At 42.8% G+C, this 24,830-nt stretch overlaps 4 protein-coding genes across 4 annotated transcripts; all 4 read right to left on the bottom strand.

Moving 5' to 3' along the window:
* Positions 1-138: 138 nt before the first annotated feature.
* On the bottom strand, positions 139-4,530 carry ifi35 (interferon-induced protein 35). Its single transcript, XM_069165508.1, has 10 exons — positions 4,461-4,530; positions 4,148-4,174; positions 3,864-3,932; positions 3,234-3,392; positions 2,593-2,709; positions 2,361-2,505; positions 1,258-1,367; positions 988-1,168; positions 792-898; positions 139-659 (listed from the first exon to the last, which is right to left on the bottom strand). The coding sequence occupies exons 2-10, from the start codon at positions 4,160-4,162 to the stop codon at positions 447-449; spliced, it is 1,116 nt and encodes a 371-aa protein (XP_069021609.1). The 5' UTR covers positions 4,163-4,174; positions 4,461-4,530; the 3' UTR covers positions 139-446.
* A 769-nt stretch (positions 4,531-5,299) lies between these two features.
* Positions 5,300-7,601, bottom strand: rpl27 (ribosomal protein L27). The gene is given in 6 exon segments (XM_069165490.1): positions 5,300-5,385; positions 5,500-5,610; positions 6,331-6,434; positions 6,436-6,501; positions 7,002-7,084; positions 7,536-7,601. Coding segments are annotated over 5 exon segments (411 nt in total). The 5' UTR covers positions 7,083-7,084; positions 7,536-7,601; the 3' UTR covers positions 5,300-5,336.
* Positions 7,602-8,876: 1,275 nt separating this feature from the next.
* On the bottom strand, positions 8,877-13,817 carry rundc1 (RUN domain containing 1). The gene is made up of 5 exons (XM_069165466.1): positions 13,267-13,817; positions 11,823-11,981; positions 11,234-11,432; positions 11,036-11,131; positions 8,877-10,944 (listed from the first exon to the last, which is right to left on the bottom strand). The coding sequence occupies exons 1-5, from the start codon at positions 13,663-13,665 to the stop codon at positions 10,082-10,084; spliced, it is 1,716 nt and encodes a 571-aa protein (XP_069021567.1). The 5' UTR covers positions 13,666-13,817; the 3' UTR covers positions 8,877-10,081.
* A 594-nt stretch (positions 13,818-14,411) lies between these two features.
* On the bottom strand, positions 14,412-24,775 carry grna (granulin a). Its single transcript, XM_069165265.1, has 19 exons — positions 24,532-24,775; positions 23,743-23,883; positions 23,142-23,279; positions 22,913-23,041; positions 22,159-22,240; positions 21,949-22,055; positions 21,716-21,869; positions 21,483-21,587; positions 20,008-20,105; positions 19,804-19,911; positions 19,421-19,657; positions 19,038-19,274; positions 18,655-18,891; positions 18,272-18,508; positions 17,889-18,125; positions 17,506-17,742; positions 16,284-16,586; positions 15,569-15,787; positions 14,412-15,282 (listed from the first exon to the last, which is right to left on the bottom strand). The coding sequence occupies exons 2-19, from the start codon at positions 23,881-23,883 to the stop codon at positions 15,133-15,135; spliced, it is 3,156 nt and encodes a 1,051-aa protein (XP_069021366.1). The 5' UTR covers positions 24,532-24,775; the 3' UTR covers positions 14,412-15,132.
* Positions 24,776-24,830: the final 55 nt, after the last annotated feature.

Raw genomic sequence — 24,830 nt, 5'->3', positions numbered from 1 at the left:
AATAGTTAAGGCTAGAGTATGACTTTGTTATCAAATTTTGGACGACACACTATCGTATGAACACCGTCATTTTTTTTAAACGTGAAACTAATCTTAAGTGTGAAATATTTTTGCTACTTAATTCAAGAAAACAAAAACTCTTAATTTACAGTTTATTGTATTTCTTCAGCCGTTTATACTCGTTTCATCAGGAACAGTTTCATTAAGCTTTTACATGTTGAATATACAAATTAATTATTAATCATCATTGTAGTTACACTGTATTTAAATAGAAATCACCCAGATTAAATAGTTCCTTCATCTTTTTATCCACCTGTTTACCAGCAGTTTAATTGACGAGTAAAATAATTTGAACTTTGTGCTGAAGTAAACTGACTTCCATCTCTAAATGTTTGAAAACAGAATATATCTTAAAGAGATTTTTCCTGGCAGAAAAGCAGATGGCATCACCCAGAATCCTCTTTGTTCTCCGAGGAGGCCCCCCCGAACATGGCGGAGATGTGCTGACCCAGCGGATTGTATAGGATGGCGTCGATCTCTCCTCCGCCGTTACCGTTTTTCTGGAAGTGGATCTCCATATGGTCCTGCAGAGTTTCCCGCTCCATGATGGCAGGTATTCCCGTCAGCAGCACCGTCCGAGGACACGGCGTCATCTGGGCCTTGACGGGGGAGACGGCGCGGATAATAATAATAAAAAAAAATTACAAAAAAAAAGTTAATATCAAAGTACAAAAGTTTAAATAAAAAAACGTCTCTGATCGTTTGAAACTCTGCTGGAAGATGCGCTTCACCTTTAAGTTGGTGATGTGTCCGTTCAGAAAAGGAGTCACTCTCACTCGGTGCGGCGCTTTGTAGAGCATCACTTTGTGGAACTGTGTTTTAGCCAAACCTTCGACAACTGAAGGAGAGAAGAGTTCATCAGCTGGGGTTAAGTTCCCTGACATCACATTCATCATCTCAGGGGGGGTAAAATATTCAGACACTCACAGCCCGTCTTCACAAACGTGATCACCACAGTCCCCGAGTCCGACAGCATCTCGCAGGTGTCCACCTCCCCGCCTCCGTTCTTTGTCTTGGAGAAGTGGATCTCCAGGTTCTGCAGAGCCACGGTGTTCATCTTGGGCAGGTTGGAGATTAAAATGCGCTGAGGGCAAACCTCGGTGTCGATCTGCAGAGGCAGAGGACGGGTCACGTAAATGAAGCCGATTGCTGCACTTCAACATCAGGTTTGGTTGGTGTGTTGTTGTTTTTTTTTACCTCCACCACTCGAGGCAGCATCAGAAAAACCGGCCGGGCCTCCACAGTGATGCTGCACTCTCCTCCCAGATCCACCTGGTGGTTCTTCAGGAACAGAATGTTCTTTGCCACTGACGACACAGAAAAAAGAAAAAAACCATTGTTGATTTTACACATCCGAAACCCGGCGGCGCAATTTGCCGTCTTGCTTGTTTCACCGTGAATGTGAGGAGCCGAGTTTCTGTTCAAAGCAGCTCCACGAAGCTTCAGCGTGTCAACTGGTTTGTCGGCTTTTGACTACTGGTAATTAAAATCCGGCATCTGCATCGTATGGGTGCAGTTAAAACAACGACGGCCTGAAGGTGCATGACACACAGGCTGACGGTTGAAAATGAGCATTTAGCACTGTATTATTTCAGTTTGAAAATTATGAGAAAGACTAAAATCAGTAATACAATAAATTAAAAAAAACGCAGTCCTGACTTTTAAAGTAAAAATGATTTCAAAGTGAACAAAAGTATCTTTGATACACTACAATTGAAATATTGAGGCAGTCATCGTGTGTCATTTTAATATAAAAAAACAAACATTGAAGTCAGATTTGTGCCTTCGAAGAAATCGAAGGAGGCTCATTGCTGCCCCCTAGTGGCTGAGTCTCACCACGCAGGCCCAGTAGACGGGTCTCAGTATAAGCAACAAATTCAGCAATTAAGTCAAAAATACAGTTTGACTTCAGCTGTAAAATATAATCGTCATTTTTTCCAGCAACATTTATTGATAATTATTGATTATTTTATTCCTCAAATCTTGAAAAAGAAGGTGTGATGATTTGTTTTTTGAAACACAAAAAAATTCTCAAGTCAATTTAGGATTCTAATTCTGCAATAAATCTCCTTTCAATGTGTTTTTTCTTGTTTTTTTTCTCCTGGTTCAAGATGCAAATTTTAGTTTTTTTTAAAATTAGCTTTTAATTGTTTAGGTACAAGAAAGAAAAAAAAAACCCACACACCTGATATTGTATTTGTGTGTTTGACCTGCGCTCGGGATGTTTTTGTATTTTCTGTCTCTGGTTTGGATTTTAAAACAAACGCAGATAAAAACACGCGGCGTCGCCGGCGACTCACCGTGTTCCTCCTCGAAGGTGACCAGCGCCGTGCCGCCCTCCATCGGGTAAACGACATGCGGCTTCATGTCGAACGTCCGCCGGTCAAATGTGTTTCCCGTCAACCCGGTGAAGACGAGCTTCCTGTCGGGCACGGCGGCGAACACCTGAAACAACAGGAGCAGGTTGAGCAGACGTGGGGGGGGAGGGGGGGATGGAGGTCGGGGGGCTTCGGGCTTGTCGGATGGACGTACGTCTGTCTGTCCTGTCAGCTCCTGGTTCTGGGCCTTTCCCTCCTCCACAGCCGCCTGGGTTTTTTGGACCTCCTTCATCAGGTCGCGCTCATCCTGCTTCAGGACGTCCACATTCAGCTGGAAGACAGAAATTCAGACAGCGACGGAGCAAATCCACAAAAAGTCAAAATCAAACCACACCACACTTTAATAATCGAATGTATGAATATATTGTGTGTAATAATAATAATACAAAAATTGAATAAAACCCACTTCCTGCTTGTTGAGAGCAGTGTGCCAAGTATATTCAACCTGCGGCCTGCGGGCCAGATAAGGCCCCTTTGTCATCTTCTATGGCCCATTAAAAGGCCGACAGGGCATTTCTTACATAAATACTGTAATACGTCTGTCAGTTTGTGATGTCACAAATTGTTATATGTGTTTGAACTGTTTTTATCAGTTAGAATTGATCTAATTTGATCTGGAACACTCTATCCTAATTCAACCACATGTTTTTTTTACATTCTTGACAGTTTGATTTTGTGGCAGAGCAGATCGACCACAGACTTGTTTTACTTTTAATGTCCGACAGAGAAACTTCTGAAGCTGCAGACCGGATCTCAGACATCAGAGTGACGTATGTCGACGAGAGGCGAGCGCACCTTCTCGTTAGCGATCTGGTCCCGGTGGGACTGCCGGTCCGCCTTCAAGTTCTGCTCTATTGTGTCGCGGCGCTGCCTGCACTGCTCCGTTATCTCCCGCCGGTTGTCCCTGCTGTCGGTCAGCTCCCGCTGCTCCTCTAGCAACTGCTCATGCTGTTTCTATGGATACGGGAGAGGAGACATGTCCAGCGTTAATTTTACTGATCCATCAATTCATCTATCGGATGTCCATCGCAGCCTCCGGGGGGGCGATGATTGAAGATGTTTTATCCAATCAGAAACGAGATGATATTAAAGAGCTTCAACATTATAACCTTTATATTTATGGATTTTAAAACTATAAAAGGGACTTTTATAGACTTTGTTTTTTTCATTTTTCATTTTAGATTTGGGTTGAAACGACTTTATTGTTTAACCTCAAAGAAGAAAATGTCCCGGTGCTTTTTATTACAATTCACCGGAAACTGAACATCTACTGATGATAAATAATATTATAATAAATGATAATTTGGTGGGTCCTTTCAGCATAATTTTCAGAGACTCACCTGAAAAAAATATAAACTCCATAAAGGTAGCGTGTGTGTCTATTAAATGGACTCTCTCTAAATAAAGCAGGACTTTCAGTTTCACCTTGTACTTGTTGATCTGAGCTTTGATTCCCTCCAAAGTGTTGCCAGGATTCGGCACCAGAGAGAAATCCTGAAACATAGAAAAGCAGCTCAACGCAGTAAACAACGTAAACAACGTAAACACACACAGGCTGTCAGATAAATCCACACAGTTATTACAATATGATTAAGAAACATTCAAATCTTGAAAGTGCAAGTTTGATAAAAACACAAATCGAAAAGCAACGTGATTTAATTATTTACGTAAAACAACAACGACAGGAAGAAGTGATAATGACATCTCACCTCGTCTGACGACATTTTGAAAGTAACCTGGAAGAATTCACAAAATATAAATTACTCAAAACAAGTAGATTAAATGGACATGAGCGTTTTTATTCTCTCTGTGCGTAAAAAAAAAAAAAGGAATGAAAGTAAACGATAATCTACGAAAGACCCGTTTTAACAAACATCTCAACAACTCTTTAAACTACTTCAAAAATCCTCTAAAAACAAACGTCGAATAAAAGCGGACTCGATAAATCTGATTTATATTGTTGATTTAAACTAAAATGATCGATATTTATCGGTTATTAATCGTCAGCCGGAGTGAACTCACCGCCTGTCTTGTCTCTCAACTCTGACTTTTCTTCTTTCGGTTTCCTTTTCCCAGCAGCAGGACGTCACCCTGAACGCGTCCCGCCTCTCCGCCAGAGGGCGCTGCTGACGGAGACACGTGGTGCTGCGTTTAGGTGCCGTCGGAAACAAGGGTGCTTACAGACTAATAAGACGGAAGTTGTTGAATTCAGGGATCATTTTTAGAGGGGTTTTTTTTTCAGTGTATTATATCTGTAATGTGTCAGATTATGATTAATGAAACAGCACAGCTTCTTATAAGACAGTAATATTATTATTGTCAAGTTTTTCTTCATTCTTGTATTATTCATGACACTTTGACCTTAACTTGTCTATTTTAATCTGATTTATGATTTAAATAAAGTTGCTGCTGTAACACAACTACTTCCCTTTGAGTTGCATTTTTCTTTATTTTGATTATTCAAATGTACACTTCCTTTTTTATACCAAGTCACATTTACTCATTTTTGCTTCAGTCTTTATATAAACTCACCAGGAGCAGATTTAGGAGACATTGTTTTGATGAAAATGGTAAAATCGTTTTGTTTTGGGGCCAAATATTCTCGTCAAGAGGGCTGGATTTGGCCCGCGGGCCGCTGTTTGACCACCCCTTGTATTCAAGCTCTGTAAACTGTGGTGGAATAAAAAAATAAAAATAAATAAAAAAATAAAAAAGCAGCACAACCACACACACACACAAAAAAAATCTTATTATTATTAGTGATGCATTCAATGTGCCGGTAAAAACAATTTCTGTTGCAGCGGAAGCAGAGACATTTCTGAAATGAGGAAAAACATCAAAAGGAGTCGACAGTCAAAGAGTCCATTTTTAAACATTTATTTGTGAAAGCAGGTGAATTTAGAATCGGAGCTTCTGGAAGAACCACTTGTTCTTTCCCGTCTTGTACCTGGAAGAAGAAAACAAACAAAAACAGGAGATCAGCACACTTTATCTGAAACTCTCTCTCTCACACACACACACACACTAAAATCCTTTGTGATGTCACATCCAGGACGCTCACCTCTCCTCAAACTTGACCTTGGCCTCCCGCCTAGCTTTGCGTTTGAGAGCCGGATCCCTGAAGACGTCCTTGTTGACGACGGTTTTGTCCAGAGGAATGTCCACAGAGTATCTGCGGGAAGGAGGCGGAGCCGCGTTAAACGTGTCGTACGTACGGTTTCTCCCACGTTACAAACGGGTCATTAAACGCATCGACGTCTTATTTCACATCAACAGAGAAATGAAAAGTGCTGCTGGATTGCTGTGCATCTTCTGAACAGCTGATTTCAGACACAACAAGCAATTCACAACCAGGATGAGGTTAAAGGTCACAAGAAGTCAAGCAAGTTGCCTTTTACTAAAAAGACGACGACGTGTTGAAGAAGTTTCGATCTCTCAACATCTCTTGGACACCACCGACAAAATGAGGCCGATTTCTGCATCAGGAGATGCCGTCTGATTCGCCTCATTCAAAAAGAGGACAATCGTCAAATATGGAGCCAAAAACATTGTTCGGCTGACAGAAAAATGTTGCGCAACCATTTCAGGAGATGATCTGCTCATTTCAGTCACTCTTCGTGTGAAAAGCTGAAAATATTCGAACCACAGAAATGAAGGTTTGCTGCTTTTCTTAATGTCAACTTCAATTTGGAATATTTTGGGGTTGTGGACTTAAAATCATCTGGAGACACGAGCTCAGCAGAATTACTTGGTGTTTAATAGACAAATTTATATATAGATATATAAAAAAAATCTACTTTGGGGGGAGAGGTGAAAACATTTCTAGAAAATAAAAATGTAATGAAGGAGTCTGAACCCTCGATGGAAGTCGGTGTTGCCTGCGGCTGCTCACCTGGTGGGCATGAGGTGGTTGTAGTTGAACACCTTGACGAAGGCCTTGATCTTGGACCTCTTGGCGATCTTCTTCTTGCCCATGGTGGTGGTCACCTTGCGGGGGGTAGCGGTCGATGCCGGCGACCAGGGCGTGGCTGTAGGGACGGTCGGTGGTGCCGTCGTCAATGTTCTGCAAAGAGACACGAACGGGGGGGGGGGGGGGGGACATCAGAGACAACCAGTTTATAAATAAATAAATAACTGGGGTGGGGGGGGGGGTTCAGGGGAGATGTTTTCCTGTGTAGCTGAACGTCACTTCCTCTTTAACTCTACGAGTTAATCAGTATTACATAATATACTTTGTGTGTTCATATTGTGGAGGGAGCTCCGTTTCCGTGGCAACACAAGGAGAACCGACTGCTCCAGGAAGTAGTCAGACCCCTTAGCAACCACCCTTAGCAACGGAGAGGATCTCCAGTCTCCCAAATGAATAAACACAGCTCACAGAAACACGAAACGGCTCAGCTAGCTCAGTCTGGTCCTAACAAAGATATCCGACGTATAAAATAAATAAATAAATAAATCCATAGGATAGCATTTTAAGGTGAAAGTCCCGACGACATCCTTCAGGACACGTGACGCTCCAGGTGTCCCGTGTTGTCACCGTTAGCTCGTGGAGCAGCTCTTTACCTTCACGATGACAGCCTTGCGGCCGGCGTAGCGTCCGGCCAGCACCATCACCACCTTCCCAGGCTTCATGAATTTGCCCATTTCTGCCAGAAAGAGAAAAAAACAAAACACTCGTCGTAAAAAATAAATAAAAAGTTGGGTGTCCGGCTGGTTTAGCGGTTAGCCTCCAGCTGGAGAAACCCGCTTCTACCACTTATTTAATTTAGTTATTGAACACACAACGGACACAATTAATAATAGTTGAGTTGTTATAAAACATATCGGCCTGTTAGGAAGACTGAACGTGTCGTAATAATCCTCTTTTACAGACGTTTAGCGTCGAGGAGAAGCAGCCATGTTGACACGGGACGCTCCGGGAAACGAAGCGCAGCAATAAGTGATCGTTTTCAGCTTGTTAAATAAAAACAATCCTCGAAATAACGGACACATCTTCGATAGATGGATGTTCGTCGTCGGTGTGTTGTGATGAAAACTATAAAATAGGGCGGATTTAGAGCGATGGAGGAGGATTGTTTGGAGGAGAGTTTCACTCACTGGTGCTGCTCTGCGGCCACTGCTAACAGGAAAAGGAAGTCGAGAAGGTTTTGGGCGAACTTTGACCCAGTGGTGTGGGTACGTCACATCCGGAAGTGAGTTCAGGGGTAAATAAAACGCCGATTATTATTATTTATTTTTTTTAAACATGAAAATCGTAATTTTGAGTTTATTATGAATTTAATAATTCTCTATGGCAAATTTTTTTCACCCACAAAATGTAGAATGTAAAAAAATCTCCCCCGACTTTACCGGATGTTTTGGGAGAATATAAAGATTACTAAAGACTCTCAAACGGATTTAATACTGAGAAAAGTAACAAAACTGTCCAACTGTATGAAGAAATTTTCAAAGAGGAATAATATGCCATTTTTATGTATATATTTTTTTCTCATATGATATTTTTATATCGAGAATTTATGTATTTAAATCCATCTGTATTATTTATTTATTATTTTGTTTATTTATTTACTTTTGTTATTTGTTATTCTATTGTCCTATTATTCCCACACTGCTACCTTTTCTGTACGAAATAATAAGTATTTTTCTGCACTGTTTGTAAATGTTGTGTGTTTGTAAATCTTGTTCAATAAAGTTCTTATTCTTGAAAAAAATAAAATAAAACTTAGATTAAAAAACAACATTTTAAATAGAAAAATACGGCACAAGTAATTCTCTGCAAAATATTCTTTTAGTTTTTTATTTTTTTTTTTCAAAATGTGAATTTACAAAAAAAAACAAATTCACAGAAATCTGCAATTATTTATTAAATTTGTTCACATTGTGTTGAATTTGTTTAGGGCTTCAGGTATGAATTTTCTGGAGGAAGAATCAGATCTTTTGCTTGAAAAAATAGGAGAATTGAACATTTTAAGTAAAACTACATAAGCAGCAGAATATACCAAAAAATTTGACCCTGTTAGTGTATAATATGCTGACTGGGCTATTTAATATAGATGCATTGTAGTATAAAGAAAGCAGATTTTTTTTTTTTTTTTTTTTTTTTTTACAATAAGAAGCATTTAATTATTTTGGCTTTGGAACTATTTAAATTGGTCGCAGTGAGATGATTTAACATTTTAAAATGTTATTTTGTTGAATAACAAATATTGTGTCACGTGTCTATTTTTATAGCAACGTATTACATGTCTGATTCAGGATGGTCTGTTGACCTTGTTCTTTTACATTTTCTTGCAATAAAGCTAAAGAAAAAGAAAGTAAAAGTCTTCATTATGAGTCACCACATAAAACTGTATTTCTAATCATATTGGTCAAAAATCTGAAATGTAAAAATAAAAAAATAAAAAGAGTCATCGACAGGTTAGCGGTTCTTTTATCACATTTAATTTGTTTACAGATAGCAGGTATGCATTAAATATGATAAAAACCAAAAACAACTCGTGTCCCCAAATATATCATCTGTGATTGAAGTTGATTAAAATAAAACAAACATAAATAGCACAATTTCAATGATCCGCTGTGTCTATTGTTCCCAGACTGAACAGTTACAGGAAGAGTTTCACCTACGTCATCATAATAAATAAATAAACATCTCTTTACATAAATCACAACACAACGGCTGAACAGAACAACAACAAAAAAATGGGAAAAGAGGACTTAAAATAAAGCGTTGGATGTACTAAATGTGGCCCAAACAGAACACAGATTTGCCTTTAACATAAAATATGGAATGAGGTTTTTTATCTTTAAACCAGCACACCTACTCTGAGGTTTTCGGCACATACGTGTGGTCACAGGAACCGCTGAAGTTTAAAAAAACAAAACAACAGCAGATATAAACTAACCTCAGTTTAATAGCATCTATGGTTTGTTACATTCACTTTATTAAGGATGTGATTCGTGCGACTCGGCTGTCTCTGGAAGATTAAAAAAAAAAAAAAAAAGGATCTGAAATAAAACTAAAATCATGTTTAAACGGGAGATTTATTCTCAATCGTAAGGACTGAAGTACAACTGGAAGAGGAGGAGAAAAAAAAAACGGCAGTTCAGACGGAGTCGACGCCGGAAACACAAAATAAAACGACAGGAGCCTTTCAGCTGATCGCTCCATATTGGTCGGCCACGCTTCGACCCGGCGAGAGACTTCGGAGCTGAATTTGCTACATGTGATTTTTTTACCAGCAGAATAATTCACTCTGTAAAACAGACTTTTCGCTCCGAAACCAGCACCAGTCGCGAAACTCTCCGTTTACCGTGTCAGAAACCACGGTAGCAGGAAAAAAAGTCTCGGGACGACAGGTCAGGAAGGTCAGGAAGGCTTTCACTGCAGATGAGGTAATCTCCACTCTAAGGCATGTTTTGCAGTACAAGTAGCGCTTTTGGCATCTTTGAACGTATGCAGATGAACACATTCATGCATGACACCACGGACACCACGTACGTTGCACTTCAATTTTAGACGGGTAGATAACCTTTAAAAAAAAAGGTTTACACACGCTCAAAGCACCGAGTCATGCTTTTTTGGTCCTGAATGGTTTTGGTGGAGTTTAGCTGATAAAAACAAAAACAAAACTGCTTTCACCTCCTCAGAAGGCGTCCTTGATGTTCTTGAGCTGCCGAACAGCCAGGTCCACCGGGAGGTTAAAGCGCAGGTGGCTTAGGCGCCCCAGGATGCGCAGGGCTCCCTCGAAGCCCGTCTGGGCCATGTAGCTCCAGGCCTGGTAGTGCGGGTGGATCAGAGTCCCCGACTTACAGAGCAGGTTGAGCCACGACACCAGCCGCTGCTCGTTCAGCGCCATGCACACCAGCGCTTTGAACTCGGTGTCCGGGCCGCGCTTGTAGCGTCCGTGCTCCTTCAGCACCGTGTGGATGGCCCACAGCAGCGACTGCTTCGGGGTGACGGTCACGGGGCCGCCCCCTACGGGCAGGCTGAAGGACTGCGACAGCTGGCGGGCCGGCGACTCCACGAAGGCCTTCCCGTTTTTGGATTGGTAGTACTTGACGAAGAGCTCCCACGGGTGCACGGTCTGCGGGCCGGGGCGGTAAGGCAGCAGGCAGGAGATGGGCGCCAGCACCAGGCTCATGGTCTGGGAGGGCGAGAAGAGGCCGTGGGCCAGCAGGTCCTTCAGAGCGACCGCCAGCTCCTTCCTCACGGACGCGGTGAGCTCGTCTCGGGCGCCCGGCGCCGAACCGCTGGTGTAGCTGACCACGTGCTCGACGGAGGGGTGTCTGCGCGAGCCCAGCACCCGCACCTTCTCCACGGCGGCCTCCAGGCCCTGCAGCAGGGGCCCGTAGTCCTGCCCGGCCGGGTCCTGGGGCCACACGGTCGGGACCACGTGGCCGGCCGAGCAGCCGAACTGGCTGGCGGCGAAGATCTGCAGCACGGCCAGGGCCTTCTGGATGAGCTGCAGGCCGGTCTCACGCATCTGCTTGGCCTGCTCCGGGTCCACTGCAGGAGATCCAGAGGGGAAATGGGGGTTTTGTTTATTAGGACCTTTTTCAAAGCATATTTATTAAAAGTTCTATGCGAAGTGACCGACCTGTCCTCTTCGCTCCTGCAGCTCTGGCGTTGCTCCATGCTGCTTGCGGCTGCTGGCTCAGTCCGCCGTCGGACAGCAGAGGGTTCCCCACCTCATCTGAAGGAAGAAAAAAAAAAAAAAAAAGGCAAAGTTATGCATTAAATATGAAAGCAGGCACTGCGATAGGAACTAGAGATCAGACCTCCCACCCCTGCGTACCCTGGATGAAGTTGATGAACATCTCCAGGTCCCTGATCTGGGTCTTGAGCTGCTCCACCAGCTGCTCCTTGACCCGGGCCGGGTTCACGATCTGAGCGATGGCGATGTCCACCCGCTGCCTCAGCTCCTCCGGCGACAAGTTCCCGATGTCTTCGTTCAGGTTCACGTCCAGTTTTTTGATCAGCTCGTCGATGATGACCTGGAAGGCGGTGAAGTCTTCTTAAAACATGCAACACCCCTGGTTTGATTTGGTCCCGACTAGAACAGACTCAGGAGGAGAGACGCTGAGTGAATCAGAACAAAGGATGTTCACGGATTCTTGATTCTGGTTTATGGAAAAAGGAAGTCTTCAAATTCTGACTTATTATGATCACCAACACGTAAACATCCCATCATGTGCTCAACGTAACAGACGGGAAACCGAGGACACTTCAGGTGTGAGAAAAGCTAGTTTGGGAAGCGGCTTTAAGTTGGTTGTAAAATATTTATTTCCTCTCGGAATAAAATAAATAAATAAAAAGGCTGATTGCACAACCTTTTTTGTTTGTCTGTTTGTTTGTTTGTTTGTTTGTTGTTGTCGTATTCCCACCTTCTGTCTCTCCATGACGACGGACTGCGGCAGCGAGTCGTAGCTGCCCTCCTGGTAGGCGAAGCGCTCCAGATCGTCCAGCTGCGTCTTCAGCTGGAAAATCAGATCCTTCTGTTTCTCCCTCTGAGCCTCCAGACGTTCCCTCTTCTCCCGCTCGGTCTGACGGTAGAGAGAGAGAGAGAGAGAGAGAGAGAGACACACACACACACACACACACACACACACACACACACACACACACACACACCAGACGGCTCAGCTGTTTGGTAAAACACTTTACACAGCTTTAAACAACAAATATCACAACATAAGACACAAAAACAAAACAAAAACACACATACACACACACATACCAAACTCTTGAAGAAATATCAGGTTTCATACTCACAAGATCGCCCTGCAATGTTAAAGCATGTGACAGGAAAGAAATAAAAAAAAAAAAAAAAAACGTCATATTACATGCAGGTAATGAAGCTGTTACTCCGAGAGGCAGCGAGGTGAACGAGGCCGGACGCTCCAACATGGCGACGTGTACACAGAAAACCTTTAAATTAAACAGACAGCCGTCTGCTGGAGGCGTTTTCATACCGTGAGCGTCACGTAGTGACAGAAAGGAGCGTTTTTCCGCCAGCGGTAACAGCGAGTGACTCAATAAACTCCCTTTAAATCAGCTTTAAATCACAAACCTGAATAATTTCTGTTAGTAAAACAGCACACGCACTCACTTGCATGTGTGTATCTGTATGAATATCTCCATGAGCTTTATTATTAATACATAATTTATTGATTACTAACAGGTTGGACAGTAAATGTTTTTTGTTTTTTTAAAGCTACTGCTTTTATTTTTCTCATACTAGACATTTTAAATTTAATTAAAAAAAATAAATAAATCAAACTCAATTATTTATCTGTAAATTCCTTGACTAAAACTTGAAAAACTTTTTTTTTTTTAAACATCAAAACAATATTTAAAAAAAGCATTAATCAAGAGGGAAGAAGTGGAGAATAATTATAATTGTTGACATGTTTTGTTAAGTCATTGCCTCAAAAATAATGTAATACAAAAAAAGGAGGTTATTGATCAAGTGGTTTAAGTTCTTTAGCTATAATGCACAGAATTTATTGATCACTAACAGGTTGAACTTGAACAAAATATTTTTTAAACCATCAAAAAAAAAAGAAGAAAAAAGCAGTAAATCCTCCTGATTAAGAGGCAAAAAGTGGAGAATAATTATAATTAACAAGGTCGTTGCCTCAAAAAAAACAATCCAAACATTTAATAATAATAAAAATAATAATTCCAGCTGTTTTCCAGCTGCATGGAAACAGGACACTGAAGTCTCATAACACTTATAATGTGCTGTTAATAATGACGAGGATCAATAAAAGAGTTGTATTTAAATTAATTAATGTTTTTGGACCTCCTGTCCTTGTGGATCCTCACCGAGTTCTCCAGCTGTTTGGCATCCTGAGCTCTGCAGCCGACGACGTGCGGGCAGCCGCGGAAGGCGAACTCCTCCAGCTCGGCCAGCATGCGCTCCTTCTCGTCGGTCTGCGCGTGGACGATCTGCTTCAGACGGAACTGGACCTGCGCGAAGTGAGAGGTGAGCGCGAGGAGGGAGGAGTTCAGCAGGTCCTGCTCCTCCTCGAGCTTCCTCAGCCGGCCGGCCATCTCCTCATCGGAGGCCGACGACGAGACCCTCCGCCTCGGCTGACCGCCGCCGCCGCCGCCGCCGCCGCTCTCCTCCTCGGGGCTGGCCACGGCGCCCACCGGCGCCCACCGCTCCCCGGCGCCGGCGAACGCAGCCTCGCTGTCCGAGGCTGACAGCTCCTCCGTGGACATTTTTTTTTTTTTTTTTTTCACTCCAGTTCACTCCAGCTGTTCGTTAACCGTCGCCAGTTTGTTAAATAAACAAAAAGTCTTCCAGACGGTTTTGTTCTCGTCTGTTGCGCAGATAACAAACAAGAATCACGGCCGGAGGAACAGGTGCATCGCCATCTTGGAACAGGATGGTTCATACGTCAAACGGAAGCACGTCAAGTTAAAACGGAAGTGCAGCATATATATATCCAAAATAAAAGCATTTCATAAAAGTACAACTAAAAGGAGCTGTTAACGTGTTTTTTATATTGAATCAGAGGGGAAAAAAATAGTCTCTAGTTTAAGGCTTTTATTTTGAAATAAAAAAATCGGAAGTACCTTTGCTCACTTGTACAATAGAGGTATTTTACTGCTCATAAAGGGGAGGCCCCGCAAACCATCATAATAAACTGAAATCACTATAAAAAAAAAACAAAAAAAAAACACTGATGTTGAGGAGAAAAAGGCTCAAAGATTTCGACGTCATCCTAAAGACTCCGGAAGTAAAGATAAGGGGAAACAGACCGGTTTCATGACGTCACTATTTACACAAGACTAAGGTGCTCCTCCTTTATGTAGCAGGTGTTTTCTTTGCACTTTTTTTGAATATGGTTTTAAGCTATTCGTTTTTAATTTGACAAAAGGAACTGAATTCTATAAATAAATGTGTGTTTAATAAATGTTGTTTCATATGTCAGAAACTTATACTAAAATTAATGATTTGCGAGTTTTTAATGTCGTTATTTTCTTGTTTATTGCTTCAGTGGAAAAGTCCTCTCTGACTTGTCCTGCAAAATAACGCACATTAACAAGAAGATACAACAAATAAAAAAATAATTCCAAGAGTATTAATGAGTAATTATCCATCTTGAGATGATGCCACAAAATTATATTAAAAAAAATCATTGTCAAAGTTCCATAAAAATCTCATTCATTCATCATGAGGCTGAGTAACAGCAGTCCAATTTCATCATATTGATCATCGCAAACGACATTGAATTATTATTGATAAAGAAGAAATGCAACAGAAACCAGCAGATACAGAAACAGATGAGTGACAGTGAGTTAAATCATATCGCCTTTGGAGTGTTTCAGTTGTCGTCTTTATGGATAAAGTAGAGTTTCAAGTAACAAACTTGTGTGTGTGCTCGGAGTAACAAGTAAAATGAGTTTTATCCACACGATCACTTTACGTCAGATGTGAATTAAGATGCGTGCGAGATAAAAAAACAAACAAAAACTCGCACCTCCGAGTTCACAGAACATCTCTTAACACCGAAAGTGCAACTCATTGTCACAGTGTCAGCATTTCATCACCTTTGAACAAAGCAGAATTATTATTATTTTTTTTAATTTTTTTTTTAAAATCATCATGAAGTCCCTTTCTGTTTTCCTGCATTGGTGCATTGCGTTGAGGAAACAGACGGTGGTGCAGCGGAGGGATGTTTTTCACAGAACTGGAGCGCTCTTCTTCGTCTTGTCGCCGGAGAGGAAGCGCCAGTCGTGCCAGCTCGGCCCGGCGTTCTCGGTGCAGGATCCGGCTGCGGTGCAGGTGTGTCCGCTCGGACAGCAGCGCTTCATGTCGGCGCAGCACACCGCCTGCGGGGGAGGACGGGAAGTGACAACAACTCACGCTGCACGGCTTCATCCTGAGTCAACACGCTCCAATACAAGGAAAAAACAGGATTTTTGGGGGATTTTTAATTTGATTTAAAGTGCAAGGGTAGTTATTATGGCTTCTTTGGGAGTGGTATATTATTGGATAGATAGATAGATAGATAGATAGATAGATAGATAGATAGATAGATAGATAGATAGATAGATAGATAGATAGTGCATCTATAGTGCATCATGTCAAAGCTCCGCCCACTAATCACACACTCACATTTTTCAGCGGGCAGCAGCCCCACTCTCTGGTGAGCAGCCGGCAGCAGGTGGAGTCCACGGGACACTGACTCCCGTCATCGCAGTGCACAGATCTGGGATCGGCCGGACGTTTGGCGTACCACGGGACCTCCACGTCTCCTTTCACGCAAGAGGTCCTGCTCTCATCGCACCGATAGTGGGCGGGGCAACAGTGTCTCCCGTCGGCACAGCACACCGCCTGCAGGGAAGTGAGAAAGAGGAAATGCTGCTTTCACATCGGACAGTGGTTTTTTTTCAATCAACCCAGTTGTTGTTTTTTCCATCAAAAAACACTACAATTAAAAGGGAATGAATTCATCTTTTATCGGCTATAAATTCATAACGACAAAAAGGAATGAAATTCTCCTGAGTGTTTGCAGACTTGAAGCCTGAAGTCAGAAATTAAAAAATAGGAAATGAAAGTAGAGATTTCAGTGGAACTATTTCATCATGCAAATTAGGGACACGGTTGTTTTTTTGTTTTTTTTGGGTGGGCTTGAGAAACTGCAGCGTGGGTGGAGAGACGCTTTTAGATCCTTCTGAAATGTGCTGATCTTTTCTCTACTTCCTTTTTTTATTATTATAAAAAATAAGCTGTGAAAGCTAAACGCTGACATCTTTAGAGACAAAACTATAAATCTTTCCACTGACGATGATGAACTGATAGATGAGTGAGTGGAGGTCAATAAACTCACGTCCGGCAGCGGGCAGCAGCCCCACCGATGAGACGAGGTCATGAAGCAGCAGGTGGTGTGCTGAGGGCAGCTGGTCTCGGCGTCACACTTATTACTGCCCTGTTCTTTATCATCCTCCTCCTGTGTCTTCATCACCTTGTCCTCCTTGGGCTTCTCCTCCTCCCGCTGCTTCGTGCTCGTTAGAAACGCCGGCGTCTTCCGCTTCATGGGCGTCGAGCCCGAGGCGTGGTCGCAGTCCGTGCTGGTCGGGTTGCAGGTGGTGCCGGCGGGGCAGCAGTGCTCGTGGTCGTCGCAGCAGACCGCCTTAAAAAAAAAAAAACACAAAATGACAAATGTTGTCTTTATAAAAGTATGATTGTGTGTGATTTTACTCTTAAAAGTGACCGATTGATTACATCTTCTGCCTGTAGAGGCACTTACTTGTTGAATAACTATGTGCTGCACACGTAACAAGCGCAACGCTTTCAAACTTTTCATCTTTTTCTTTGTTTAAAAAAAAAAAAAAAGGAGGTGACTATGAGGGAGTTTAATCAAAATTAGGAATACGACAGTATAAACACGCTCCAAAACAATGGAAAATTTTGATTTTTGGGGGGATTTTAAATGTCATTTAAAGTGCAAGAGCCGTCAGTGCGGCTCCTTTGAGAGTGGTTTATTATTGTAAGTTTTTTTCTTTAATATTATTATTTATGCATTAAATCAGTCATTGTTGGGGGGGACTGTTAACACGCACGGAGAGTTCTCAGTCGCGGTACAAACAAAACTGGTGCAACACACTTTATGACTTGAAGAAATTGGTTTGACTTACAACGATTTGCTACCGAGTGTCACTGATCTTTTGTCACCGATTGTTAACAAAGTGGACAAAAGTGGCAAAACGCAGCAACGTTGGACAAGAATTACAGGATACGACGAGCTTCCCGATTTATAAACACCTTCTTTCCTTCTGTCGCTGCAAAACAATAATGTCTGGCTGCTTATTGCTTTAATTGTTCAGTGGCTTGTGAGAAGCGGAGAGTTCTTGGCAAAAAGGAACAAAGGTTTTTCGAAGTGAGAAGCTCGCACACAATGCATCCTGGTACTTGAAGGCACGGCTACTCAGAAAAGCCAGCTTTCTCTATAAATGTAACACACGGAGGAATTTCAGTTGACTGCGCAGCTTTCACTTTGCCTACAGTTGACTACATTTACTACATTAAAGGGGCAAAAAATTCTCTTCAACCTGCGGCATAGGACAGCAGGCCCAGTCTCCCACTTTGGTTTTGCAGCAGGTGGTGCCATCAGGACAGGCAGCGGTCTTGTCACATTGGACATTGTTTCCCGGTACGCTCTGCCGGGGGATCGCAGGTACCTTCTCGACCCAGGTCTGAGAGAACAGCCCATCATCGCAGGTCTCTGCAGCCATGTTACATTTCTTCCCTTTTGGACAGCAGTGGATGAAGTCTTCACAACAAACAGCCTGTAAAATGATGAGCGGACAAAAAAAAGAACACTTGAAATACACTGGAGACACCTTCAGGTTGAAAGATTTTCCCATTGGACATATCTTAACAAATTTAAACATTTAATAGGAACTTTTCGAGAAAAATGGCAGTAAACTTTGACCTCTGGCAGAGGACAGCAGTCCCAGCCTCCCTCTTGGGTTTTGCAGCAGGTGGTGCCATCAGGACAGGCAGCGGTCTTGTCACATTGGACATTGTTTCCCGGTACGCTCTGCCGGGGGATCGCAGGTACCTTCTCGACCCAGGTCTGAGAGAACAGCCCATCATCGCAGGTCTCTGCAGCCATGTTACATTTCTTCCCTTTTGGACAGCAGTGGATGAAGTCTTCACAACAAACAGCCTGTAAAATGATGAGCGGACAAAAAAAAGAACACTTGAAATACACTGGAGACACCTTCAGGTTGAAAGATTTTCCCATTGGACATATCTTAACAAATTTAAACATTTAATAGGAACTTTTTGAGAAAAATGGCAGTAAACTTTGACCTCTGGCAGAGGACAGCAGTCCCAGCCTCCCTCTTGGGTTTTGCAGCAGGTGGTGCCATCAGGACAGGCAGCGGTCTTGTCACATTGGACATTGTTTCCCGGTACGCTCTGCCGGGGGATCGCAGGTACCTTCTCGACCCAGGTCTGAGAAAACAGCCCATCATCGCAGGTCTCTGCAGCCATGTTACATTTCTTCCCTTTTGGACAGCAGTGGATGAAGTCTTCACAACAAACAGCCTGTAAAATGATGAGCGGACAAAAAAAAGAACACTTGAAATACACTGGAGACACCTTCAGGTTGAAAGATTTTCCCACTGGACATATCTTAACAAATTTAAACATTTAATAGGAACTTTTTGAGAAAAATGGCAGTAAACTTTGACCTCTGGCAGAGGACAGCAGTCCCAGCCTCCCTCTTGGGTTTTGCAGCAGGTGGTGCCATCAGGACAGGCAGCGGTCTTGTCACATTGGACATTGTTTCCCGGTACGCTCTGCCGGGGGATCGCAGGTACCTTCTCGACCCAGGTCTGAGAGAACAGCCCATCATCGCAGGTCTCTGCAGCCACGTTACATTTCTTCCCTTTTGGACAGCAGTGGATGAAGTCTTCACAACAAACAGCCTGTAAAATGATGAGCGGACAAAAAAAAGAACACTTGAAATACACTGGAGACACCTTCAGGTTGAAAGATTTTCCCACTGGACATATCTTAACAAATTTAAACATTTAATAGGAACTTTTTGAGAAAAATGGCAGTAAACTTTGACCTCTGGCAGAGGACAGCAGTCCCAGCCTCCCTCTTGGGTTTTGCAGCAGGTGGTGCCATCAGGACAGGCAGCGGTCTTGTCACATTGGACATTGTTTCCCGGTACGCTCTGCCGGGGGATCGCAGGTACCTTCTCGACCCAGGTCTGAGAGAACAGCCCATCATCGCAGGTCTCTGCAGCCACGTTACATTTCTTCCCTTTTGGACAGCAGTGGATGAAGTCTTCACAACAAACAGCCTGTAAAATGATGAGCGGACAAAAAAAAGAACACTTGAAATACACTGGAGACACCTTCAGGTTGAAAGATTTTCCCACTGGACATATCTTAACAAATTTAAACATTTAATAGGAACTTTTTGAGAAAAATGGCAGTAAACTTTGACCTCTGGCAGAGGACAGCAGTCCCAGCCTCCCTCTTGGGTTTTGCAGCAGGTGGTGCCATCAGGACAAGCAGCGGTCTTGTCACATTGGACATTGTTTCCCGGTACGCTCTGCCGGGGGATCGCAGGTACCTTCTCGACCCAGGTCTGAGAAAACAGCCCATCATCGCAGGTCTCTGCAGCCATGTTACATTTCTTCCCTTTTGGACAGCAGTGGATGAAGTCTTCACAACAAACAGCCTGTAAAATGATGAGCGGACAAAAAAAAGAACACTTGAAATACACTGGAGACACCTTCAGGTTGAAAGATTTTCCCACTGGACATATCTTAACAAATTTAAACATTTAATAGGAACTTTTTGAGAAAAATGGCAGTAAACTTTGACCTCTGGCAGAGGACAGCAGTCCCAGCCTCCCTCTTGGGTTTTGCAGCAGGTGGTGCCATCAGGACAGGCAGCGGTCTTGTCACATTGGACATCGTTTCCCGGTACGCTCTGCCGGGGGTTCAAAACAGAAAATACACATTTAACTTCGAAGATTTACACTTTCAATGAGAACTTTTTCGGGAAAGTGGCTGACAAAAACGTTACCTCTGGCAGAGGACAGCAGGACCAGCCTCCCTCTTGGGTTTTACAGCAGGTGGTGCCATCGGGACAGGCAGTATTTTTATTGCAACTGACTGGATTTCCTGAAAAAAAAATTAAATAAAAATACCAAAAGTCATGTTGGGAAAACAAATCCAAACCTGTTTCCTACTTGTCAGAAACCTGCCCTCATGCTGAGAAAAAGTACAGCTTGAAGGAGCAGATCTTCACCGAGGCAGGAGAGGTCAAAGTCAAAGTTTTATTTAAATTGTGCCAACGTGACAAGAGACACACTAACGAGCATGTGCAGTAGGCGATGTAACGAAAACGCAAACTAAAAAGCAAAAAAACTTTTGTTGGCTCATGTTGGAGGCAAGCACTTTTCATTCAACTGAGCTGGCGCCATCTTTGAGTCCAGTTCTCCCGAATACATCTATGAACGAAAGGAGTCCGCTTCCTCTTGTTGTTCTGAGCTATTGTGACCCCTAGCTGCAACAGTCATAACTGCAGCTTTGCAATCAGACTGTTTATAAAAGTGTTCGTAGCTTCGGTATCTGAAAAATGAGGCCGATGCAGAAGTCCCTTACGCTGCAATACCACCGAGTGCCACTAGAGGTCGGCTCCAAAAAGCCTCCGGCTCCATAGACTCCCATTCAACTTCTCTCATCAAATCCAAAGTGAATAAAATGTCTCCAGCAGTGATCTCGGTGTTGTTAGCTAAAGTCACTCCTTATTAGTTTTCTGGAGGTTCATCTGAAAATAATCCCTCATTAATTAGAAAAGAAGCTTCAAAAAGACCTGTTTTGGGGGGCGTGTCTGTTTGATTGACAGCCCTGTGGTGCAGTCAGGTTACAGCTATCGGTGGGTGGGACGTAGTATCGTCATGTTTCCAATCAGATCAGTCAGATCCACCGCTGGCTCCTCCCCCAGCTCGCCCAAATATGGTCACTTCCTGCTCCAAACCGCTCTGAACTAGCAAAGAGGGCGCCGGACAGAATCTGAACTCGAGGCTTTGTAACGGCTGTTCACGAACACGAGGCAGCTGCATTTGTTTACTTGTGTGTAATTTTTGGTGAAAAACACAAACAAAATATTTTTAGTTTCGAACAAAACTACACATGATACTTTCAATGTTAAATAAAAAAAAACAGGCTAGTAAGAACTATAAGATTGAAACGGCATGCAGGAAGAAAGCTGCTATGATTCATTTTAGCCTTGATAGACCTGTCCTGCAGCATAAATGTTGTTTTGTCACAGCAGGAAATAGTGTAACATTTAGCCGAGCCAATAAACGACACACTCCTAAAATGGAACAACATGGTGGTACTCGTGTTGTTAAACCAAAACTGGAGAAAATTCTGTGGATAAATCTGTAATTCAAAGTATTAGAAACTTTGGTGGCTGAAAACACATCTTCTGATACATAATGTTGGTCTGTATGTCCTTGTCTCACATAATTTAACGCCTCATGATGAGCTCACCTTTGGCTGCCTTGGTGACAGATGACACCGACACTTCCCTCCCAGAAGGAGGAAGTGAATTGTCTGTGGTGCCTTCAGGGACTTTTTCAGTTCCAGCATTGTGAACTGAAAGTAGAAAAAACACAGAGATCAGGTTTGCATGAACACACTCACAGATGATTAACCAGAAGAAGGAAATAAAACACACACACACACACACACACACACACACACACACACACACACCATCTGACCTTTCTGGTTCTCCCACTCCTCTCTGATCCTGGCAGGCAGCTTGGCCCACATCGGCATCTCATCGCCGGTTGATAACGAAGTGCATTTGAAGTGCAGAACATCGCACGTGGTCCCTTCGGGGCAGCAGTGCATGTTGTCGCTGCAGCACACCGCCTGTTCAGACAGTGAAGTTTAACACCTCGGAGACAACAGCAGCCGTCCGCAATGAAATGAAGATGGAGCCGGTTCGTACCCGCGGCATCGGACAACATCCCCACGTCCCTTCGGGGGTTTCGCAGCACGTGGTGTCGCCGGGACACTCGGACAGTCGGTCGCCGCACAGAACCGTCGTCACAAGATCTGAGACGACACGGCGGGAAGATCACGATTAAAAAAATGGCATAAAGGGGCATCATGAAAAAAAGGGGGAGACGAAGACTGAAGAAGTTGCAGGAAATCGAACCGTTCTTGATGCAGGAGCGGCCGTCAGCGCTGCACCGATGGGCCTCGGGACAGCAGTGATTCCCGTCGGAGCAGGCGACTCCCTGTTATAGACCATAAGGACATCCAGAACAATTTATAAAACAATAAACTCCCCCTCCCCCCATTCATTAATGGGATGTCAAAGTGGAAATGACATTTTTTTTCTAAATAAACACAACAGCTCCTCACAGCACTCGATAACACAGCAGCTATAGACTCTTTGGGAGCCTGCGGTTGTAAATATGTGGTTTAAATGGTGGACTTGTTCCTCTGATGTGTGGAAGTCCGTTTACTCCCTTCAAAGTGTGTTTCCATCCCAGCAGTGGATCATATTCACGTTAAAATTCTTCTGTATAAAGTCTATAGCTGGAGTTATACAATAGTTTGATTACTTCTTTAATCTCTTGCACTTTGAACTACCGCACCTTTTAAATGCACATTGCTTATTTGATTTTTTTTTTTAACTCTATTTGTGTTTAATTTTATGCATTTGATCTATTGTCATGCATTTGGTCTGTTTTCATGCATTTGGTCTGTTTTTATGCATTTTATTGTTCTTATACATTTGATCTGTTCTTATGCATCTCATTTCTTTTCTATATCTTTAAATGTTCCTTTATATCTGTTTTTATGTCAATCACTGCATGTATTTCTCTTGCTGTGAAGCATTTTGAGCCACAGTTCCTGTATGAAAGGTGCTGTACAAATAAAGTTTCTTCTTCTTATTATATTACCTGAGATACAGGACAGCAGCCAAACCCCTTGGAAGCCTTCAGACAGGAGAACTCGGCGGGGCACCGTGACTGATCGGGACAGATGTTGTTGTTTTCCTCCGCGGTGTACGTCTTTATCATCCTGAAGGACTAGCGGGGACGGCGGGACAATATTACTGAATATATTTCATGTGGGTTAATGACATCACAAGAAAAAAAACAAGAAAAAAATGATGTGTGTTCTTCCTACTTTGGAGAGTCCGGGCCGATCAGCGGAGACTCTTTTCCGCCATGGGACGGACACAGTAGCGTTCACACAGCCGGACGTGGACGAGTCGCAGACCGTGTCGGTGGGACAGCAGTGAATGTGATCCTTGCAGCACTCAGCCTGTGGAGGACAGCATTAATATTTTGATTTGATTTTGTTTTTGGATTTTATACACTTTATTAATCCCCAAGGGGAAATTTCTTCACTACAGCAGGGGGGCTCTCAGGGGGGAGATGCTGCAGCAGGCTGCCACTAGCGCGGCGCCAGGTAACCTGACCTGAGGTAATAGAAACACACTTTGACTTTCACGGTTTTGAAATGGGCACCATACAGGTTAAATGAGGCCAAAGCTTTTAATCTGGCTTGTAAAGTAATAAAACACCACTGAAATTAATAGTACCACTGTATTTTATTACAATAGTACAATAAATGGGTTATTTAACTAGGTTGTGGTAAAAGTGAACACCTTGGCTGGATGAGTTAAGGATAGATTAAGACGTATGCTGTCCTTTTGTTATTTTAGGACCAAAACACTTTGATAGGGGAATTATGTACAACATGCCGGCGGTACGACCACATCTACCTGATCAAACGGGCAGCATTCGTAGCTGTCGGTGGGGTCGTTGCAGCAGGTCTGACCCTCCTCACATCTCCCTCCATCTGGACACTCATCAGCACCGACCAGGACCAGCAGAGTCCAACAAATCAGCACTGAGCCATGCATCTGCAGACAAAGGCATACATAGAGAAGGCTTTACTAAAAACAAAAGTGAAAACTGTGCATGAGGAATTGCCACTTTTCCCTAAAAAAAAGCATACATTGTTTGTCATAAATGCTGCAAAAACTCTTAATTATAAGAATCCAATTGTCCTAGTAGCTTTTTTTTTAAGTAATTTGTGCCTATAAAAACTAATTTCATTGTGAAAACCTTTTTTTTTTTAAATATATATATATATATCACTGGGAAAAGTTAAAAGAAAAAAAATCTAATTGTTTGAGACTCCAGTTTCTTTTATTTCCTTAAAAGTACTTCCTTTATTGCATAATTGGTCCACATCGGATAAACAAGTCGATACAACAGGGATTCTAGCAGGGATTCATGTAAGATATCTCACTTTCAGTTTATATTAGCTAGTAATAATAACATTAATGTAAACAGGAGATTTGACACAACAAGACAATTTACACAAGAGGACAATTGTTTGCAGATTAAACGTCAATCCAAAGCTTCAAATAGTTTAGATTTCTGCATCATTGTTAAGTCTCCACAACTTTTTTTCGTTTTTCTTTTACAAACTTCTGGACTTTTTTTTTTTACATTAGACTCTCAGGACTCAAAAAAAAAAAAAAGAAGACACTTGTGTTTCTCACCTTCGCAGAAGACTGAAGAGCTGTCGTGAGCAGGTCGGCTGTTTCACAAGCGTCTCACCGTAAAGTGGCACAAGTACACTCGACTCGCTTTGTCATGAACACGCCTCCAAGAGAGAGATCGTGACGTGAAGGGTGTTTTTTTTTCCCAGTTTCCCCTGAATACCCCGTAGCGCCAACTCCAGGTCAATTATTAGAAAAAAAAACGTAATAATTATTCCATGTGTCTTGATAACATTTTAATCTCCTGCCTCATTGTACAGGGCAACCAGCCGACGGACTTTGTTTACATACCGGGGAAG

Source organism: Embiotoca jacksoni, unplaced genomic scaffold (genome assembly GCF_022577435.1).
Source record: "Embiotoca jacksoni isolate LCO1_2020_lvr unplaced genomic scaffold, fEmbJac1.0.p SCAF_34, whole genome shotgun sequence".
NCBI classification, from domain to species: domain Eukaryota; kingdom Metazoa; phylum Chordata; class Actinopteri; family Embiotocidae; genus Embiotoca; species Embiotoca jacksoni.
The sequence above is the reverse complement of the archived record's forward strand: the minus strand, read 5'-3'. Positions and strand labels throughout refer to the sequence as shown.

Bases quoted from the DNA above. Each gene is read 5' to 3' on its own strand.
- ifi35 (XM_069165508.1), bottom strand. The intron at 3,393-3,863 runs GTGAAACTGAAA...CCGTATCCATAG, and splicing joins CTCAGATCAACAAGTACAAG to AAACAGCATGAGCAGTTGCT. The intron at 1,169-1,257 runs GTAAAAAAAAAC...CTGCCTCTGCAG, and splicing joins TGCTGCCTCGAGTGGTGGAG to ATCGACACCGAGGTTTGCCC.
- rundc1 (XM_069165466.1), bottom strand. From the start codon at position 13,665: ATGTCCACGGAGGAGCTGTCAGCCTCGGACAGCGAGGCTGCGTTCGCC. The intron at 11,433-11,822 runs GTGGGAATACGA...ACCGCCTTCCAG, and splicing joins TCGTCATGGAGAGACAGAAG to GTCATCATCGACGAGCTGAT. The intron at 10,945-11,035 runs GTCGGTCACTTC...GATCTCCTGCAG, and splicing joins TGCAGGAGCGAAGAGGACAG to TGGACCCGGAGCAGGCCAAG.
- grna (XM_069165265.1), bottom strand. From the start codon at position 23,883: ATGCATGGCTCAGTGCTGATTTGTTGGACTCTGCTGGTCCTGGTCGGT. The intron at 22,241-22,912 runs GTAATATAATAA...GGTCTATAACAG, and splicing joins GCTGCTGTCCTGTATCTCAG to GGAGTCGCCTGCTCCGACGG. The intron at 19,275-19,420 runs GTCAAAGTTTAC...ATCATTTTACAG, and splicing joins ACTGCTGTCCTCTGCCAGAG to GCTGTTTGTTGTGAAGACTT.